The following is a 22,443-nucleotide window of genomic DNA, read 5'->3' on the forward strand; positions in this document are numbered from 1 at the left end:
AAGGTACTCCTATCACATGAAGTTGAAACATTTTCCAATCCATTAATAATCAAGAAGGATGTTAAATAACATATTTTTAAGTTAACAGGTCTGGAGAACTTGCGACCAAGAGTCCCAATAGTTGCCTACAAAGATCACTGCTCTGCAGTTGCTCATTTTTAAATAATCATGGAGTCCAAGGGAAATCCCAAAAGACTGGAAGAGTGGTAATGCTGTGGAAATCTTTGAAAAGAACCAGCAGGGTGGCAGGGCAGCTGTAGAGTTGTTTAGTCCTGTCACCAATCCCAAGCAAAATAGTAGAAAAGGTCCATAAAGGACTCTATAGGCAAAGAATGAAAGGATCTGAATACGAATAATTCCAGTCAATATGGTTTGGTGGAAAATAGATCTTGTCAAATGCACCTGATTTCACTCCTGATGAAATTACTAGTTTGACTGACACAGGTAATTGCATTGATGTAGCAGACTTTTCTTAAGGCATTTGATTTACTATCACGTAGTATTCTGATTAAAAATGGGCACTATGCAAAAATCAAGAAAACACAAATTCATTGGATTAAGAAGTGGCTAACTGAGAAAGCAGAAATGAGGAATCGTCTTCACTGAACAGGAGTTTCAGAGGTAGCCGTGTTTAGCAGTTTCATGTTGCAGCCTGTTTTTGAAGTTTTTCTGCTTGAGAATGGCAACTTTAAAATTTAACCAGGGAGGTTAAAATGTTCTCCCACTGGTTTTTGTATGTTATCGTTCTTGATGTCTGATTTGTTCCCATTTAGTCTGTTGAGCAGAGACAGTCTGGTTTGTGCAAAGTACATGGCAGAGGAGCATATATGGCCCATGATGGCATAGATCACATTAACAGATGTGCAGGTGAACACGTCTTTGACGGCATGGATGATGTGGTTAGGTTCTATGATGGTGTCACAAAGGAAGAGGTGTGAACAGTTGGTAAACATAACAAAATTGTTAGTCTTTAAGGTGACACTGGACTTTTTTTTTTTTTTTTTAAACTGAGTAGGAGTGTCTCTACTAGGGTTCCACGGGGCCCGGTACTAGGCCCAGTGCTATTCAACGTGTTCAGCAGTGATCTGGAAGTAAATATAAAATCACTGCTGACAACATTTGCCAATGACAGACTGACAGTAGTAACTGATGAGGACTAGAAAGTCAGGCAGAGTTATCTGGATTGTTTGGCAAGATGGGGGCACGTTCAGTCAAAATGTGTTTTAATATAGCTAAAGGCAAAATTACCCATCTAAGAACAAGGATCGCAGGCCAGACCTACAGACAGGGGGACTGCTGGCTCTGAAAAGAATTTAGAGGTCATAGTAGATGAGTAACACAATATATTCCCAGTGTGATGCTTTGGCAAAAGGCGAATATGATCCTTGGATGAATAAATAGGAGAATAATGAGTAGAGGTAGGGAGAGCACAGAAAACAGCCAAAAAATCATTTGATGGCTGGAGAAAATGCCTTATAGCGAGAGACTTAAAGAGCTCAATCTGTTTAGCTTATTAACAAGACAACTAAGAAGTGAGTTGATTACAAGTCCCTTCACAGGGAGAACATACCAAATATTAAGGGCACTTTAATCTAGCAAAGAAAGGCAGAACAAGAAGCAATGTGTGGAAGCTAAAGCCAGACAAATTCAATTAGAAAAAGGCTCACATTTTTAACAGGGATTGTGATTAACTATTGGCGCAAACTACAAAGAGGAATGAGGGGTTTCCCATTTTTGGTGTCTTCAGATCAATACCAGATATCTTTCTGGAAGAGAAGCTTTAGCCAAATACAAGTTATACTTCACTTAATGAAAAGGTAACGGTGAAAATTAGATGGCCTGTGATGGGCTTGAAAATAGTAGATGCGTATCAGTAAATGTTGGTGAATGACATTTTCATTGTACACATACAAGCCAACAGAAATATTTCCATTGATAAATTTACAGCTAGGGAAAATTTTAAAAATGCTGATGATGAACTTAGATGTAATGGTATTTATTTGATTATTTTGGCATGTGATATTCACAGTTTGTGTTTTAGACAGTGAAAATTTAAATAGACAAATAAATAAATGCTTAAAAAAAACCTTCTGTTAATGACTGTTGAAGTTACCAAAAAAAAAAAAAATCGAATTCTGCCAAGCCTACATATACAGGCTGGATCATTTAATGGTCCCTTCTAGTCTCAGACTCTGAATTTATAAACCTTGAATTTTCTGTTCCCTGTGCATATTCATCTGCCTACCACCACCTCCACAATACTGCTAATTGTACCTAGAGCCCTGCAAGCCTCCAGATATCCGTTTTGTATGCATGGGTGTGGATGAGGAGATCTGCAGCTCATTTTTACAGGTATGTATGCGGATACAAACTTGTATCTGTGCAGGGCTCTAGTTGTACCACTGCTTTAACTCCATCTCTCCTAAACGTCTCATTACTGCCTCAGAATTCGTTTTCGCACGTATCTTCCCCTTTAGTCTCTCCAAACTCCAAGTCCATGAACTCCAGTAGATGCACAATGCTGTATATTCTCTCCCATCAAACCCTTCACCCCAGCTCTACCCTCCACCTTTGCAAATTTTCCTGTTAGTTTCCAGATGCAGATCAAAAGTACTCAAAACACCCACACCATTCAGACATGCAGACACCAACGGCTCATGGATTTGCTCCCGGTGTCCAGCAGACCAGGGACCCCGCTGGGAACCCGCCGCTGCTGCGGGTTTGCTCCCGGTGCCCCTGGTCTGCTGGAGACGGTCCCCAGCAGACCAGGGGCACCGGGAGCAGCTTTTCTCGCCCCGGAGCTCGAGGTGGCTGACCGCTGCCTGTGAGCTCCGGGGCGAGAAAGCCCCGTTCGTAAGTGCGGATCCGACATAAGTCGGATGCGTGTAAGTCGGGGACTGCCTGTACCGTTAAGCTTCTAAATCATGGGAGATGAACATGGCAATTCGCACCTCATACAGCTCAAGCAGTCCTCAGCATTTGCAGCCCAAAACGTGAGCATTTTATTTGCAACGAAAAAGTAGCCGCATTATTTAGTGGAAGCCTAAATGTGACAAACTGATGGACAAGCATGGAATTTGCTGCTTATTGCCTCCGTTCAAACTGGTACTCTCAGCTGCAAGACATGGCTGCAATTCTGCAAATTAATCCAAATACGAACATTTTAACACAAGCTGGCACCAGTTTAGACAGCAAAGGTGCTCATTCTGAACTTCACAGGGCAATGCTTACATGTTGGCCGTTTGGGTGGGGAAGCAGCAGTGTTTCTCGGACCGGCAGCTGTTGTAACTGGAGATGCTGTCGTCGTCTTGGGCGTGGTGGGGCTTCCCTTTGCAGCAGCTCGAGGTGTCGTGGCAGACAGTGGCTTTGAAACTGAGGTCCGTTTTTCTGGGCTCTTTGCATCTGTTACCTGATAACGAAAGGCCACACTGAAACCGTGGTCCATTTACAAACATGACTCAAGAAATAGCTGAAAGAGTTTGGAAAGCACTGATACTCCTTTTGAAAACTGCTGAAGCACAACTTTTTGGAGACTTAACTACAAAAGTTCTGTAACACTGACATTATAAAACCAATGTCCTATTGACATGAAAACCTGAGGCTGGTTATATTTAATGAAGGACACATGGGACTGTGAGGCTGGTGCACCTAAAATTCATTAGTATCTGGGAAGCTCCACCAGATTCCCGGCTGATAGGAGTAGTCCATTCGGACACTAACAACATACTTATTTTGCCTCCACTGTTCTTTTTCAGTCACTAGCTCCCTAGCATCATGTCTCTAAGCTCTGGAAGAGGAAGCTATTTAATTACAAGCCAAGATGCTTTCCAGGCTAAAAAGGCATTTGGCAGATCATCTGGAACACAATATATTAATCAATTTATGAACTGATTCATAAGGAAAATAGAGAATGGTCCATTCCTTCCTAGAAGACTAAACAGATGGACAACTTGACTGCAACATCCACAGAAACCGGAAATAATTTCGTATTGGGATTTTAGACAAGTAACTATGGAAGGTAGGATTACTTTCTCTAAAAAAGCAGTATTTCAATCAGAATATATATTGGCTTTGTTCAGCCAGACACATTTATTTGCTTTTTTGTAACCACCTGTTCGGGGGCACTCAGACACAATCCTTTAAATCTGCGTTTGACAAGTAAGGCTTTAAACATACTGACAAATGTAAAGAGTTACAGCTGACGTTTATTTTTAATATTCCTTTGCAGTTTTTGTACTACTACATGAGAAAAAACACGCAAAGTTATAAACCAAAATGTCTTGCTTCAAACTGGATGTAAATGTAATAGTTGATTCCATTTAAACATCTAGGGTGTGTCTACACTACAAAGTTAATTCGAACTAACAGACGTTAGTTCGAATTAACTTTGATAGGCGCTACACATACAAACCGCTAGTTCGAACTTAATTCGAACTAGCAGTGCGCTTAATTTGAACTAGGTAAACCTCATTCTACGAGGACTAACGCCTAGTTCGAATTAAGGGCAGTGTGGCCACTTAATTCGAACTAGCGGGAGGCTAGCCCTCCCCAGCTTTCGCTGGTGGCCACTCTGGGCACCACCAGGGAAACTCGTATGCCCCCCTCCCGGCCCCGGAGCCCTTAAAGGGGCACAGGCTGGCTACGGTGCCAGGTGCAAGCCTGCCAGCACCCAGCCAACAGACCCTGCACCTGACACGGCACGAACCAGCCACCCGCTGCCACCCAGCCCTCTGCCTCTTCCCGGGACCAGGCTGGCGGCTCCCAGGAGCCTGCCCAGGTCCGCAAGAGGTGGGCGCCCACCTGGTCTAGTGCGGAGATCGTGGACCTCATCCACGACCTCCGCACTACGCACAGGATAGTGGCCGTCTAGGGCAGGAGAACTGCCAGCCTGGCCACCCAGAAGCAGGTTTGCATGAAAATCAGGGTGGTCCAGTGAGACCCCCGACCCTGAGCTTAGAATGGCCGTACTGGGTCAGACCAAAAGTCCATCTAGCCCAGTAGCCTGTCTGCCGACAGTGGCCAACACTAGGGACCCTGGAGGGGATGGATCGAAACAATGACCAAGCCATTTGTCTCCAAGCCATCCATCTCCAGCCTTCCACAAACAGAGGCCAGGGACACCATTTCTACCCCCTGGCTAATACCACTCCATGGACTCAACCTCCATGGAGGTTTATCTAACTTCTCTTTAAACTCTGTTCTAGTTCTAGCCTTCACAGCCTCCTGCAGCAAGGAGTTCCACAGGTTGATTATTTGCTTTGTGAAGAAGAACTTTCTGTTATTAGTTTGAAGCCTGCTACCCATTCATTTCATTTGGTGTCCTCTAGTCCTTCTATTATGGGAACTAATGAAGAACTTTTCTTTATGCACCCTCTTCACACCACTCATGCTTTTATAGACCTCTATCATATCCCCCCTCAGTCTCCTCTTTTCTAAGCTGAAAAGTCCCAGTCTCTTTAGCCTCTCTTCATATGGGACCTGTTCCCAACCCCTTATTTTAGTTGCCCTCCCCTCTCCCACCCTCTCTCTTCCCCTCTCCCACCTCCTTTTCCCAGTCTCCCCGAGTTTTGTAAAATAAAGAGAGTTTCTATTTTTGACCACACGTGTCCTTTATTTTGTAAATCAGGAAGAGGGGCTAGGGAGGGGTAAGAGGAAGGAGGTGAGGGAGGAATGGGGTAAGAGCCCCCGATGGGGAGGACTGGAGTGGCTCTGCAGGCTCCTCAGGGTTGAAGCTCTCCTGCAGCCCCCCGATTGACTCCCCCCCCCCCCCCCCGGATGGCAGCTTGCGGCAAGTGCAGCCGGGCTGATGGCCGAGTGCTGTGATGTGCCCAGTGTGGGCACTCAGGGCACTCCAAGCCAGGACTGCTTTGCAGGCGGGGAACCCCTGAGAACTGTCTGTCCAGGGTGGGGGTCGGGACCCTTTAAGCACAGCCCTCGGCTAGCCTGAGACAGCAGCTCCACGCTCTAAGTCCTAATCTGATGCCCTGCCGGCACTGCTTCCGGCCATCCTTAACCTCGGTTCAGGGTCCATTCAATGTGGACATGCTAGTTCGAATTAGCAAAATGCTAATTCGAACTAGTTTTTAGGTCTAGATGCACTAATTTGAATTAGCTTAGTTCGAATTAACTAATTCGAATAAAGTTAGTTTGAATTAGTGCTGTAGTGTAGACATACCCCCTAGAGATGATGCAGTGAAAGGTAAAATAAAGAATTTTATTTTCCAAGTTGAGTGAGGAGCAGAAAGTTCATTAGATTTTCAAATTGCTCCACTTCAACGATTGCTGATGGAATGACAAACAAGATTTTTTTTTAAACAGTTGTATTTTGTCAGTGTCTCTTTATAAGTCTGGTATTCTACAATACCAAATACACACTTGCACAACCCACTTGCAGGTCACAATCAGTGTGGGGAACATTGAAGACAGGCTTCCAATTCTCTATGCTGAGTGCTTATATTCTTCTTCAGCTCTACGATATGATGCTTTAGAGTTGCCTGGTGCTTGAACGACTACAGTCTACAAACGGTGAGCATTTACTGGGCAGATGGATAATCGTCCACAAACACCATTAGGGTATATCTATGGGGCAGGGATGGGTCATTCCTGCTGCTTATCTCAGGAGAGTGTTGGTAGGCCATTCTTCAGGGCGTTTATTTGAGAAGACACTGGAGAAGATTTCACAGAACTATGAATGGAAGCAGCTCTATTCGGTCATCTAGTCTATACTGTCATTTGTGTCACAACTGATATTACCTAAGAGATGGGTGTTTAGTCTGTGTTCTTGAAGAGATCCAATGACTGTAGATTTTCACAACCTGTATTGGCAGCTTCTTTCAGTCCCTTATTAACTATCTTCTATGAAGTTGCATAATATTTAAGATGACTTTTCCCAGCTATAACTTAAACCCAGCTATAATTGTAATAGTCTCTGCTTTGCCTTGTTAGATTGTAGCTATGCTGTACCCTTTCCCTCCTCCCCCCATACTCCAGTAGTTTTATTTACCTAGTGTTTTATCAGTTTTTCTTGTTGACTTATATTTTGTCTAACTTTTTTGTACAGAATTTGGGATTTAACATTAACATTAAGTTCCCAATCCAATCCCATTAAGTCAACAATTCTCTGAAGTATATCATAAAGAACAAGGTTACAAGCTTTTGCTTTAAATGCAAAACAAATAAAGAATTTTCTTGAGCACCTTTTAGTAGTTCAAGAAAATAACCACCAACCCCAGAGGCAAGTTTCAACCCTCTCTGGCTCTTCCTGTCCCATCGTGCCAAAATACACCTATTGCTTAGATCCATGGAGGCAGATTCCTCTGCCCCTGCAGCTCTGATAGTAAGCTCAGGGCTTTCATCCTCTTGTCGCATTGTTGTCTCTAGAACTATACTATCAGTGATTCCTACTGACTGCTGCTAGTCAGAGAAAAGTTACCTCGATTTTAGTCTACAAGTCCTTGGAGCCTCAATATGGAAATGAAATAGTCTTGCTTACCTTTGGTTTAGTGTCTTTAGGAGTTAAAGTGGAGGGACGTGTAGTACTGGTGGGTGGGCGTTTGGGAGTGGTGGCCGAAGTAGGACCTGCGGTAGGGCTGGTGGGTTTTTTGTTTTGGCCAGGTGTGGCAGAAGCTGGCCGCTTGGGGCTTGTAGTGGACAGTGGCTTGGTTTTCGCTGCTGCAGGTTTTGCTGATGGTGTGGAAGCTGAAGGCTTTACATTTTTCAAAAAGCAACATCCAATGTAAACAAACAGACAAAAAGAAAAAAACAGCGCATTGTAAACAAAAATGTTAAGCAGCAAGGAACATAAAATGCTATTCAGAGGAAATAAAAACATTAAGCATCCTGTTTTCTGAGCATAGGAAAAGAAAGGCTAGGAGCTGGTACGTAACACTGATGGAAAGTGATGTATTGCCAGTTTGACAGTTGAGGAAGAGCAACACTTTGACCAGGATTTTGCCCTCTGAAGTCAGTAGTTTTGATATTAAATTCAATGGGGGCACAATTTGGCCCAGCGACAGTGAAGGGTCCAGAAGGGAGTCAGAGGTGGCGTTTCAATTAATATCTGGAGTTCCTGGCATTTAGTCCAATGCTTAATGAACAGGACATTTGTCATATGTACACACATATTTTTGAGAGTTTTTAGAGAATTTGCGCACGTCTGTCGTCTGAGATCTGTTTGTTCAAGTCCTCCTAACCTGTAAACGCTAGGACCAACACATTTGGTAGGCAGCTTCCGCTAATCCTAACTTAAAGCAAGGCCAGGGTTGTGCCAGGAAAGCAGGATGACCCCTGGAAGTCGAATGATTTCCATAACATGGAATGGGAGGGAACTGACTGGAGGGACAAGACTTCACTTTGCCGGCCACCAGACCTGTAAGTGACCTCCCTGTCCCAATTGGGGTGTGTGTGTGTGGGGGGGAGGGGGGGGGGCAGAGCCCTGCCCTCCAGGACTACTTCCATCACACCGCAGCACAACCCCCAAACAAAAGAAACCACTCCCTCCCCCCCCCCCCCCAGGAGAGGCTGAGGCCTGGAATGGTGCCCCTCCCCTCAGGAGATGCTGGGGCCAGGAACCGCAGCCCAGCCTCAGCCCAGCAGCAGGCCAGGAGAGGAGGCCACTGGAGGCCAGGACCAGCCCCATGGAGCCTGCCCCTCCCAGACCAGCTGGAGGCCGGGGAGCGGGGGCAGCTGCAGGCTCCCAGAGTCCCACTCCTGTGATCAGGCTGCAGGCCGGAGAGGGGGAGGGGGCCCTGTTGGAGTCCAGGGCCAACCCGCAGACTCAATGGAAGAGCCCCACTGGGACCAGATTGGAGATTGTTGTTTAAAATTTATTCCTCTGGATTCACCGGGGACAATATGAATGAAAGTAAAACCAAGGTCCTCCGGGAACGCCTCACCCCACTGACCGAGTGGGGCGGAGGCAGGCATTCACCAATACCGAGATTACTGCTTAAGCTCAAAACTCGAATAAAAGTTCTGGCTCAGACTCCACTGATTACTGCCACCTCCGAGGCAGAGACAATCTGTACCTTGCCTAGCAGACTAGGAGTGCTACTGAAATGCAAACACATTTACAATAATGAAACTGCAGTTAGTCCTTCGTCTTACTACAGACACTATTAAGTGGGCCCAAATATGAATATTCTTGAAATGTCATTATGAAAATCTATTGTTCTCCTTACCACAGACATTGCTTAATATATTATTTTGCATTAAATTTAGCATAAATTTGCTGGGCTAAATCCAGTTTTAGTTAGATTTATCGAAGGCCAGTTTGTTTGTTACTTCACAATTGAATTACATTGTTCAGTGTTCAAATTAAATATTTCCCAGGAGCCACCAGCTCAGAAAACAGAACTGTCTCATCACAGCTTAAGAAGCAGGGAGTGAAGCAGGCAGGGGAAACCAGATCCACGGAGCAGAGTATAAAGAAACCATGAAATAATGGCCCACCTACCTTTGCCTTTTTCTCAGGGCTTGGAGGAAGCTCTTTGTTTGGAGCTGCTGTGATGTCACTTCCTGTCACAGGCTCCACTGGTTTTAGCTCTTCTGGTTTTGCTGACCCCCCCCCCACAAAAAAAGAAAGTTCAAGTTCATTTGTTTACAAAATGCCGCTAATGGCATTGAAAGACAAATGCTGCACGGCTAAGGTTATATGATGGCTGTTCTGGAAAGGCTTTGGGAGTCAAAATGCTTTTTATGAGCCTTTCCAGAGATCATGAACTTCCCAGATACCCAAATGGATGAACTAGGGAAACTAGCAACCCACCCAATCAGCCATTATTAGCAGCCATAAAAACATTTTTTGTATTGTCTGTAAGAAAAATCATTGTCCAATAGGTTACTGGTTTCCTTGGACCAATTTCAATCCAGAGTATAAAACCCCAAAATATAAAACTACTCCTACACTGTCCCTGTTTTATATCCGTACTAGTGTGGTTCCTTTTAGTCACCCCAAATTGCAATTCCCCACATCCAAATTTTACACTATAATAAAGGAGATTCTGAGCAGCCAAAACAATTTGACCAAGATAGCAATAGAGGTTACAAAGGTAAAGTAGAGATGTTGCAATTACGTGTAGACATAAAATAAGGAGTACAGAAATGTATTAGTGTAGAAGCCGTTAGAGGTATCATGCTTCAGCATTGAGCGTTTCACAGCACAAAAGCCTTAATTTATGGGTTACAAAGTCAAGGGATGCAAGGATTTTGACTGTAATTTCTACATTTCTTCACCCTTCTCCCTCAAAAAGAATTCCCAGACATCAAAATTATATTTACTCTCTCAAAAGAAGTAGGACTATTGCTAAACGTGTCCCTGTCCACTTCCAAAAAATGTATCTGAAAACATGGTCCAAACACCAATGAAAGAAAAATCCCCCAAAAGAACCCAAGCAAAAACCTTTAAACAGCATTCTAATGATTTTTTTTTCTTCCCAAATCTTTTAACTTGGCCCAAAATTAAAAGACTTGACGCTCTGAAATAAAGTATAATAGAAAATTGCATTTACACTCTGTAATGCATTAAAACTAACGTCTGCTTCTCCATCACCAGAGTTTTTCAATATTAGAACGATAAGCAGAATCCACTACTACTGTGAAGAGATTTATTGTTGTACTTTGTGGTATCTGAACTCTATGAAACGTGTCTCACAAAACCTCTCAAGTTTACTCAACAGCATTTTTAAACAAGACAAACATTACATACTTCACTATGCAACAGCCTGTCATGTAGTATTTCCATGGCGAGGGACTACTGGAACCGATGTGCAATAAGTTGAACAATGAAGGGATCCCTTCCTAAGACAGTCTCAAAAAACATGCACTCACAGGGCTATTTTTGCTCACCCAAAGCATGCTTAGTTTCTTACCTGCTTCTGTCAACTTGGCATTAACTCCAGAATGCTTACTGTTTTTTTTCTCTCCCCCTATACTAATTACAGGCAGCTTTTCCGTGCATTCTATTTAGTTTTTCTCCTTCTCCCTAGCCCTGAACGACATTAAAGTTACAGAGCTGCCATTTCTTTTCAAAACACAAAAATCTTTCCATAGAAAAACTGGCTCTGAAACAGATAGATGTGTTTATTTCTTACTGTAGGCCTGAGACCAGAACCATGGATCAGCTCACGTTCTAATAATCTGAGCGCCTAATTACTTTGTATAACTAAGCTAAGTTGTCCCTCCTCCCCCCAAGGAACTTCTACTAAATTCAATAATCCATTATATTTTTCCTTTAGTTTGGTAACTTTAATTGTAACAGCAGCACAGGAAATAATCATTGTCCACAATTCTGGGATTTGAACAGCACATTTCTGTTTATTGCATGGTTGAGTCTAACCAGCATTTACTCCACCTTGAAACTTATATCTGGAGAGAGTTTTATTTATTAACTCAGATTTGTACAAAGTTACAATGGTCTTATAGAAACACACACACATCTCTACCTTCCTATGGCCTCTCTGGTACCACAAATCCCAAGATCCTCCACCAGTCAGCAATACATGTAATACCAGCTGCTTATCATTTCAGCTAATTCATCAGCCACACCGTATTTCTTAGTTGATGACAGCATTTGCACACTCCATGGACAGAACGCGAAGCTGTTTATTAAGGCACGGGCTTTGTCACCTAGTTGAATCCTATTCAGATGCATTCCTGATTAGCATCTTGCTGGCTTCAGAGTCAGAAAGGAACCCAATGAATTCCCTTTCTTTTGCAGACAGCTGTGTAATCCAAACCCACGGAAATAAGAATTGGACACTTTAAATGTTCTCAATACACCCAAGGCGTAAGCGGAACAGAAATTCTGAGACAATGATGTTAAAGTTCCAAAAACTAAACATTAACTTAAAGGGAAGAAAATCTTAATAGAATGCTGAAGTTTAAAAAAAAATCGTTCCACCAAGGAAAACTTGGGTATTTTACGGTGATCCAGCTACAATGTATTATCAAGGGAATAGAGCTACATTGGAGAATACCATTATTACATTGAGCTTTAGAAGGTAATTTGGGTAGATAATCATTAGTTATCTTATGTATGCAAGACTGGTGGGGTTTGGCAGCAATTTCTGCCCAAAGAGGGCCAACCAAGGGAAAAGCATTTCTGCAGGTGTCTCCTTTCTTGTTATAAATTCTGCTATGCGGGGAAGGGAGGTGAGGGGACTCAAGGGACATCACATAGGCAGTTTTGTTTTACATTCTCTTTCTTTCATGTATTTAATTAACCACCCAACATGCTCATCAGTATATTTGCCTTCGTTCATCACTTAATTACTGGGTTACTCTCTTTTCAAACATGGAACACAGCACTGCCTGGGAAGATTTGCTAGTTATAGGGAATATTAGGAAAAGCTGCCAAACCTTAATGAAATGTGTTCATTAGTTTGTAAGAATCATTGAGGAAACCTTTCAGTTTGCTTGCTCCTCCAGTCTCAGCAGTGAACCTACCAAAAGGTATTTCAAGGACATTGTTGTTCTACGCTACAAAGCAGCCTATTGCTACATTCTCCTGAGTAGAATTCTTCCTTTGTCTCCTCCAGCTCTTGCTTCTCACTGAGTTTGCTGATGGTGAAACAACTCAGCTCAGCTGATCCATCACAGAGAATCCAATTAATCCCTTTGGGGAAAAGTGAGAAGGGGATTTGAAGGAGAAAGAAGAAGGGCATTCCACATAATGACCTGGTACAGAGAAAATGACTTGTATACGGCTGGGATCAATTGTACTGGCCACATTGTTACTCCAAGTAACCATGGAAATGGGACTAATGGGTGAGATGCTGTAACGGCATTCTTCCTTTTCCCAAAACTAACCATTAATCCAGATGTAAATATAGGTGCATGGAAATTATCCATTTTTTATTATATTTCAATTTAAGATAGAACAATCTGACACTGACGAAGTGGGCCTTTGCTCACGAAAGCTTATGCTCCAATAAATCTGTTAGTCTATAAGGTGCCACTTTCTCATTGTTCTTGTAGATTCAGAGTAACACAGCTACCCCTCTGATACTAATCTGACACTGACTCTAGGAATATTAAAAAAAAACTTTCCTACTGGAGCAAACTTCCTCAAACAAAGTTAACTTGAGACATCAAAGCCATTGAGAAATCCCAAACAAGAATTTTACACAACATTTCTCACGCCAATGTTTTATGTTCAAGGCTTTTATAAAGAAATCGACCCCAAAGGAAGTTTTTATTTCCAGAGTGACCTGGTGGAATAATGACAAGGAAATATTCTTAAAACACATCTACAAACCTGAATACAGTTATATCACTGGAGTACATTGCTAGTTAGCTACATCCAAATCCCTGCTACAAGGTATCTGATGAGAACAACCCTCTCATGGAAGATATTGCCATGAATGAAAAAACTATGACAGATACACACCATGCTTGTTTTCTTCTCTTTCCTGATCACAGTTTGAACGATAACCATGTTATGAAAGTTCACCCACCAGCACGTATCTAGATTGTCTCACTGCTTTGCTGATGTACATTTTATAGACCTAGAAAGTACATAAGAATGGCCGTACTGGGTCAGACCAAAGGTCCATCTAGCCCAGTAGCCTGTCTGCCGACAGTGGCCAGCACCAGGTGCCCCAGAGGGGGTGGACCGAAGACAATGATCAAGCGATTTGTCTCCTGCCATCCATCTCCAGCCTCTGACAAACAGAGGCCGGGGCACCATTCCTACCCCCTGGCTAATAGCCTTTTATGGACCTAACCTCCATGAAATTATCTAGCTTCTCTTTAAACTTTGTTATAGTCCTAGCCTTCACAGCCTCCTCTGGAAAGGAGTTCCACAGGTTGACTACGCGCTGTGTGAAGAACTTTCTTTTATTAGTTTTAACCTGCTACCCATTAATTTCATTTGGTGTCCTCTAGTTCTTCTATTATGGGAACTAATACATAGTACAGGCTGCACCTCCCAAAACCGGAGCTTTCAGGTCCAGTGGACCCCAGACGTTCCTGGACCAGAGAACCTGGTAGCCTACTGGCAGGAGATCAATCCAGGTGGGGCTGGGTTGAAGCAGCGGGATGGGGCAGGGGCTGGCAGCAGCCCGACAGCCTGCAGAACTGGGACCAGGTCAGGACAGCCCCTGGGAGAACAGGATCGGCTGGTGACAGCACATGGCAGCATGCTGCTGGGGCCAGAGGCCCGGGTAGCCCGTGGAAGTGGGATGGGACGCACGATTGGAATGTTGGTATGGAAGGGTACGGCTTGCTCAGGAAGGACAGACAGGGAAAAAAGGGAGGAGGGGTTGCCTTGTATATTAAAAATGTACACACTTGGACTGAAGTGGAGATGAACGTAGGAGATAGCTGTGTAGAGAGTTCTGGGTTAAGCTAAAAGGGGTAAAAAACGAGGGTGATATCATGCGAGGAGTCTACTACAGGCCACCTAGCCAGGTGGAAGAGGTGGATGAGGCCTTTTTTAAACAATTAACAAAACTATCCAAAGCCCAAGATTTGGTGGTGATGGGGGACTTCAACTATCCAGACATATGTTGGGAAACTAACACAGCGAGGCACAGGCTATCCAATAAGTTTCTGGACTGCATTGGAGACAACTTTCTGTTCCAGAAGGTTGAAAAAGCTACCAGAGGAGAAGCTGTTCTGGATTTGGTTTTAACAAATAGGGAGGAACTAGTTGAGAACTTGAAAGTGGAAGACAGGATAGGGGACAGTGATCATGAAATAATAGAGTTCATGATCTTAAGGAAAGGTAGAAGGGAGACCAGCACAATTGAGGTAATGGATTTCAGGAAGGCAGTTTTTGATAAGCTCAGAAAACTTGTAGGTAAGGTCCCATGGGAAGCAAGACTGAAGGGAAAAACAACTGAGGAGAGTTGGAAGTATTTCAAAGGGGCGTTGTTAAGGGCCCAAAAGCAAACAATTCTGCTGTGCAGGAAAGACAGAAAATATGGCAAAAGACCAGCTTGGCTTAACAAGGAGATCTTGCATGATCTCAAAATAAAAAAGGAGTCCTATAAAAAATGGAAACTAGGACAACTAACAAAGGATGAATATAGGCAAGCAACACGGGAATACAGGGGCAAGATTAGAAAGGCAAAGGCACAAAATGAGATCAAACTAGCTACAGGCATAAAGGGAAACAAGAAGACCTTTTATAAAAACATTAAAAGGAAGAGGAAGACCAAGGACAGGGTAGGCCCACTGCTTAGTGAGGAGGGAGAAGCAGTAACAGGGAACTTGGAAATGGCGGAGATGCTCAATGACTTCTTTGTTTCGGTCTTCACCGAGAAGTCTGGAGGTGTGCCTAACGTAGTGAATACAAGCAGAGAGAGGGTAAAGTTTAGAAGATAGGATACACAAAGAACAAGTTAAAAATCACTTAGGAAAGTTAGATGTCAGCAAGTCACCAGGTCCTGATGAAATGCATCCCAGGATACTCAAGGAGCTGATAGAGGAGGTATCTGAGCCTTTAGCTATGATCTTTGAAAAATCATGGCAGACAGGGGAGATTCCAGAAGACTGGAAAAGGGCAAATATTGTGCCCATCTATAAAAAGGGGAATAAGAACAACCCAGGAAACTACAGACCAGTCAGTTTAACGTCTGTCCCAGGGAAGATAATGGAGCAGGTAATTAAGGAAATCATATGCAAACACTTGGAAGGTAATAAAGTGATAGGGAATAGCCAGCATGGGTTTGTGAAGAACAAGTCATGCCAAACTAATCTGATAGCTTTCTTTGATAAGATAATGAGCCTTGTGGATAAGGGAGAAGCGGTGGATGTCATATACCTAGACTTTAGTAAGGCATTTGATACGGTCTCGCATGATATTCTTATTGATAAACTAGGCAAATATAACTTACATAGGGCCACAATAAGGTGGGTGCATAATTGGCTGGATAACCGTAGTCAGAGAGTTGTTGTTAACGGTTCTAAATCCTGCTGGAAAGGGATAACAAGTGGAGTTCCTCAAGCGTCTGTTTTGGGACCCGTACTGTTCAATATCTTCATCAATGATGTAGATATTGGGATAGAGAGTACGCTTATTAAGTTTGCAGATGATACCAAACTGGGTGGGGTTGCAACTTCTTTGGAGGATAGGGACATAATTCAAAATGACCTTAGCAAGTTAGAGAAATGGTCAGAGGTAAACAGGATGAGGTTTAATAAAGAGAAATGCAAAGTGCTCCACTTAGGAAGGAACAATCAGTTCCATACATACAAGATGGGAAGCGACTGTCTAGGAAGGAGCATGGCGGAAAGGGATCTAGGGGTCATGGTGGACCACAAGTTGAATATGAGTCAACTGTGTGATGCTGTTGCAAAAAAAGCAAATATGATTTTAGGTTGTATCAACAGGTGTGTTGTAAGCAAAACTCGTGAAGTCATTCTGCCGCTGTACTCTGCACTAGTTAGGCCTCAGCTGGAGTACTGTGTCCAGTTCTGGGCACCACATTTCAAGAAAGATGTGGAGAAATTGGAAAGGGTGCAGAGAAGAGCGACAAGAATGATTAAAGGTTTAGAGAACATGACCTGTGAAGCCAGGCTTCATGAACTGGGCTTGTTTAGTTTGGAAAAAAGAAGATTAAGGGGGGACATGATAGCGGTTTTCAAATATCTAAAAGGGTGTCACAAGGAGGAAGGAGAAAATGTGTTCCTCTTGGTTTCTGAGGACAGGACAAGGAGTAATGGGCTTAAAGTGCAGCAAGGGAGGTTTAGATTGGACATTAGGAAAAAATTCCTAACTGTCAGGGTGGTCAAATATTGGAATAAATTGCCAAGGGAGGTGGTGGAATCTCCCTCTCTGGAGATATTTAAGAACAGGTTAGATAGACATCTGTCAGGGATGGTGTAGACGGAGCTTGGTCCTGCCTTGAGGGCGGGGGGCTGGACTCGATGACCTCTCGAGGTCCCTTCCAGTCCTATGATTCTATGAAGTGAGACTAAGGCCGGGGCTGGCCCAGGTTGGATATTAGGAAAAACTATTTCCCTAGGAGGGTGGTGAAGCACTGGGATGGGTTCCCTAGGGAAGTAGTGGAGTCCCCATCCCTAGAGGTGTTTAAGTCTCGGCTTGACAAAGCCCTGGCTGGGTTGATTTAGTTGGGATTGGTCCTGCCTAGAGCAGGGGGCTGGACTTGATGACCTCCTGAGGTCTCTTCCAGCTCTATGGTTCTATGATACTGTCTGCAGAAGTGAGGCCAGAGCCTGAGAGCTACCATGGGACAGGAGCCTACACTCTCGGCAGCCTGCAGCAGAGGGACCAGGTCTGGGGCTGAAGCTGCAGCCAGCCGACAGAAGTGGGGCCAGAGCCCGCAAGCTGCCACGGGCCTGGGACCGGAGCCCAAGTCCCTGGCAGCCTGACCAGGGCTAGAGCCAGCTCGTAGTAGTGCGGGGCTGAAGCCTATGGGCGCATGGGCTGCTGGAGCCCAGCAGGCAGTCCAGCTGGGGCAGCAGCAGAGGGGTCAGCAACCCAGCAGGCAACCTGGCAGGGGCTGGAGAGAAACCCTCCGCATCTCCCCCTCCCCTGCCCCAGCTGTCAGAGTCAGCGTCTGGGGCAGGGAACCATCTCTAGTCCAACAAACTCCCTGGTTCAGGACAGGTCAGGTGCTGGATATGAGATGTCTAACCTGTGTACCAGAAGATAAAGTAGTTTACATAGTGTGCATCAGCTGGTACACCTAGGAAAAAACATTATCTAAGTTTATTCTAAGGCCAAGAGAATGACACATGAAAAATACATCTGCTAAGAATGCATCTTAAAAGTCTCAAAGCAGGGCATTATATTTATAGCTGCACTTCTTAAACATCTGGGGACGTCTGGCTGAATTAAAACAGTGTGCACAAGATAGGAAATGGGTGGAGACAGAAGGTAGGAATAGCTTAGCAAGTCTGAAAAAATCTCTCTGAAATGCTTAGGTCTTCTTTCCCATTTATTTTTCTTTAAAATGTTATGAACTCTTAGTGTATCAAATATTTGGGCGTAGCAGTTCACTAATTAAATCCATGCCTTCCTACTCATGTCCTGGGAGAAACTCAATTCAGTGTTATGCAAATTATTTATTCCATCTGCCTGGAACATGAATATGCCTAAAAATGGAGGCACAGTCATATTCAAATGTGTTTGTGAATGAGGCTATGCACTCAATCCCGTATGTTTCTCAGCAAGGGATAATTCAGCAGCCTAAGCTGAACTGAAACATCATTCACTGAAATAGCTCCATAATTCTCAAAATGGATTTTCTACTGATGGCTCTAATCCTTAAAAGGAGCAGATTAGGCAATAAGGGAATAATCATCCTTACTCTCCTTCTTAAATTAAAATACAACCAAGCAGCCTTTGAAACAAAATGTTGATGCTTTAAACAATATTTTTAACCAGAAATGTTGCTGCAAGACCAGATTAAACTTATCCGTCTGTCCCCCACAGAAAGCTGCTGCAGCAACACAGCAAAAGATCAACCCCCACTTAAACCTTTTCACTGTGTAAAACTCTCAAGGCAAAGCTTAACTGAAAATATAACACAGCTCTGGTTAAGTAGAGCTACAGTCCTCACCCCTCCTCTCGCAAAAAAAAAAAAAAAAAAAAGGCTAAAGAAAATGTTAAGTCTCTTCTTTGACCCAAATACAGAATCCCTAAGGGTTTTATTTGGCAGAGAACGTAACTCAATCAAGCTGTACATGTTCACTTAATATCAAGTATTGAATACATCTGATTTATACCTCTCTGCCTGAATCCTATGCATTTAAGCTTGTTTATTGAAGCAAGCAAGCAAAAACAGAAGGAATCTTTGCTCAATGTCCTTTGGAAACTATGAAATCCAGCTATCTTGAGCACTGAAGAAAAATAAATATTATTCTCCAAACTCAGTTTTATGCTGGAATGCCTAGTAAGATAAAACGTCTGTATTTTGAGATGAACAAAGTAAGTATATTCTACTGAATTACACGGGTTTGCACTTAAAATTTGACACTAGGCTATGAAGAGGACTAGTTAATGCACTAATATATCTCACTTGTCACTTCTTCCTTCCTACTAATGTTAATGAGACTCAGTTACACAGCTTCTGAACTATTAGATGGCCAGCAATTAGGCATGATCATATGACTATAGCTAGTTATACGTGACTCCCCTTTCCAAGTATAACAGCCAGACACTTCTCAAATATATATAAAAACAGAAACTGCCACCACCATGAAAAAAATGGCCATGGTTCTTAACTCATCAGACAGTAGGAGATAAGGCAAATGGGCCGAGGGAATATGCGCACACACACACGCACACGTGCGCACACACACTCACGGATCGCTATGAGGGAAAGCCTAAAAGATGAAGAAAAGTCTCAAAAGTTTTTAAAATGGCAGCTCATACTAGTGCCAGTTCTGCCATTGGCGAAGGTAAGTCATATATTTACTACAGGCGGTAGAGTCCATTGTGGTATTTCACAATCACAGCTCCTCTGAGGTTGAAAGTGTAACCAATCTTGTCTATGTCTGTTTGTACAGTGTAGGGCTACTCAACTTTGGAAGCCCTGGGGGGCCACAATGATACTCACAGCACATGCAGAGAGCCGCAACTTAAGTGTGGTTACATGTACATGCAAATATATATGCAAATATATGCAAATAGCTTTTCACACTGATGGGCATGAATACAAAGATTAAGGCAAGACTACACAACACACACGCCCCATTTAAGTCAGATCTGCTAATATTAATAAAATGCAACAGTGACCCGATTTCCACCCCTACGACAGCACTCTGAATGAGTAATGACTGTCCAGGACTTTAACTACTAAAACGCATCTCAACAGGCGGCCATTCTATCGATTCACCGTTGTGGAACGTATTCCCAGTGCAGGATCCCAGTTGCATGTTGACCCCCACGTAAATCCAAACTGCACCGCGGGCCGCAAAGAAATGGGCTGCAGGCCGCCTGTCCCCCGCAGGCCGTGTGCTAAGTACCCAGTATAATGCCTCGTATGCTGTTGGCACCATACAGATGGATTGTTCTAGCCCAGGGCTGGGCAAGATGCAGTCTGCCTAACCCTTTGGACCGGCCCGCAGGCTGCATGTGGCCACTTTCTATTTATATCCTGCTGCCTGTGCCACCGAATTTCCAGGCAGTGGCTCAAGCAGCAGGATCCTATTGAAATGACTCATGCTCATGGTCACAGCACTACTCTGGCTGGGGCCAGAGCCACGAGTCCTTTAAATTGCCACAGCAACTCCAGGTGGCTGCCACAGGCTGGGGCTGGGAGCCGCGAGCCCTTTGCTGTGTTTTTAATTCAAAGCCTCTGGCCCCAGACAACTCAGAGGAGAGGCTAGTCCTCAGCCCTGCTCCTCTGTCCCAGGCCCCAACCTTTCAGTCCCAGGCCCCGCCCCTTCTGGGGAAGGAGCTGGCCCATGACCAAGTGCCAAAATTCATTTGGTGGCCTCCCCCTGTGGAAATCATTGCCCACCCCTGTTCTAACCTTAGGAATTACCATGCCAGATCAGGTCCAGTTAGTGCGGTATTCAATGCCAGACACTGGCACTTCCTCAGGACTGACAATAAGAACATCAGAACAGCCAAAGGTCCATCTAGCCCAGTGTCCTGTCTGTCGACAGTGGCCAATGCCAGATGTCCCAGAGAGAGGAAACACAACAGGTAATCCTCACACGATCCCTCCCCTGTCACCCACCTCCAGAGAAATAGAGGCTAGGGACACCATTCCTACCCATCCTGGCTAATAGCCATTGATGGACCTAACCTCCATGAATCTATCTAGCTCTTTTTTGAGCCCTGTTAAAGTTCTAGCCTTCACTGTATCCTCTGTCAAGGAGTTCCACAGGTTGACTGTGCGCTGATATGAACTGACCTGTACAGGAAGTTTCTTCCAAAATCCCACATTAGATAATGGCTGGTTTATATCCTGAAGTATCAGTGTTCAGATTCATTACCTTTTGTTCTATTTAATGTAATTGTAGGCAGTTGTCATTGTCACAGTTCAGGGCAATTACACGTGTATTCCTCCTCAATGATCCCCACCAGACACCCACTTTTCGCCTTCTGTCTCCCAGCCGTCACCTTTCTGGGGCATCCTATTCTTTCATGCTTCCAATGATGGCAAGTTCACAATCTCCTCTGGAAGCTTAACTATCCTTACAGAAGGATTTTTTAAAATGTTAGTTAAATACATGTTTTCTTAAAAATAAACTATTTTAATCACGGCTTTCCACGTTCTGATTTAAATCACCCTTATTTAAATCTGTCCACCTTGTCTTATAGTTAGACAATGTTTCCTATTGTGTAACTTAAATCTCCCTTGCTGCAGATTATGCCCTACCTTCATCAGACATGGAGAACAATTGATCCCCATCGTCTTCTCAGCTGATCTGGCTCATCATTGTTTTCAGCATTGAAACTTATGAAAGCAGCAAGCTTTATAATATTGGTCTGGTCTTTATTCTGCTTGTGCATTATAAATGCGATCAAGTGATAATCATTTGTAAACTATTCGTTTCTAATTCTGTGATCAGCGACAAGGTCTAATACAACATTCTCCCTTGCTGGCTGTAAGACTTTTATAGTTAATTGCCACCCATAATATTTAGAAATTCCAAGGATGTTTTAGTACTGGCATCATGACACACTCCACCCTGTGGCATGTATCACTCAAACTAAAGTCCCCCGGGACCATGTAGGTTTTTTCTCTACACATCACAGACAGGTACCTAAGGAGGTCTTGCTCCTAGTGTTATTTGGTGGTCTTAAGCATACATCAAATAATATCCCGGCTTGTGTTTTATCTGGCAGATTACAGATCCATCCACATTCAAAATCATTTTCTTCCAAGTTATCGGTACCTCAGAAACAGACAATACCAGGTTTTGACAAGAGTGCCACTTCCCATATTGTTTGCCCACTTGATTCCCCCTAAGTAAACTATAACCATTGGTTTTAACACGCCAAAGGGTGCAAATCATCCCACCAGGTCTCAGTAATACCAACTAGACTGAAGTTATGCTAATAAATGAGCAATTCAAATTCCTTGTGCTCATTACCCAGGCTCTTAGCATTGTTGTATAGGTAAGTCAAGAATTTCTTCTAATTATGTCCTTTGGTTCCTTGATTTTTTTGTTCAGCATTTCAATTCTGTGCCAACCTTCGCTCTTTTTATACTTTCCTTTTGGAATTATTTGAGCTCTCTCCTGACTACTCTGGGCAGTTTATCCCCACTGGGATTGAACCCTTTTCTACTGAGGTGGAGGCCTTCCAAACAATATCACAGAATCCCAGGCCTGAAAGAGACCTCAGGAGTCATCAGGTCCAGCCCCCTGCCTAAAGCAGGACCAATCCCAACTAAATTAACCCAGCCAGGGCTTTGTCAAGCAAAGACTTAAAAACCTCTAGGGATGGAGATTTCAGCCCCTCCCTAGGGAACCCAGCCCAGCGCTTCACCACCTGCCTAGGGAAATAGTTTTTCC

The 22,443-nt window shown here is 43.7% G+C and overlaps 1 protein-coding gene across 12 annotated transcripts in view; it reads right to left on the minus strand.

Moving 5' to 3' along the window:
* The window catches only part of MAP4 (microtubule associated protein 4), a 250,361-nt gene that overhangs the window by 24,470 nt on the left and 203,448 nt on the right, over positions 1 to 22,443 (minus strand). For 11 of the 12 annotated variants that reach the window (XM_075923033.2, XM_075923037.2, XM_075923036.2 and 8 more), the window contains 3 exons: positions 9,455 to 9,555; positions 7,493 to 7,705; positions 3,232 to 3,409 (listed from right to left, as the gene is read on the minus strand). In XM_075923033.2, coding sequence (XP_075779148.2) covers positions 3,232 to 3,409; positions 7,493 to 7,705; positions 9,455 to 9,555 — 492 coding nt within the window. The remainder of the gene's footprint in view (positions 1 to 3,231; positions 3,410 to 7,492; positions 7,706 to 9,454; positions 9,556 to 22,443) is intronic. The other variant, XM_075923035.2, reaches the window with a different exon arrangement.

This window comes from Pelodiscus sinensis, chromosome 2 (genome assembly GCF_052426305.1).
Source record: "Pelodiscus sinensis isolate ZL-2025 chromosome 2, ASM5242630v1, whole genome shotgun sequence".
NCBI lineage: Eukaryota > Metazoa > Chordata > Testudines > Trionychidae > Pelodiscus > Pelodiscus sinensis.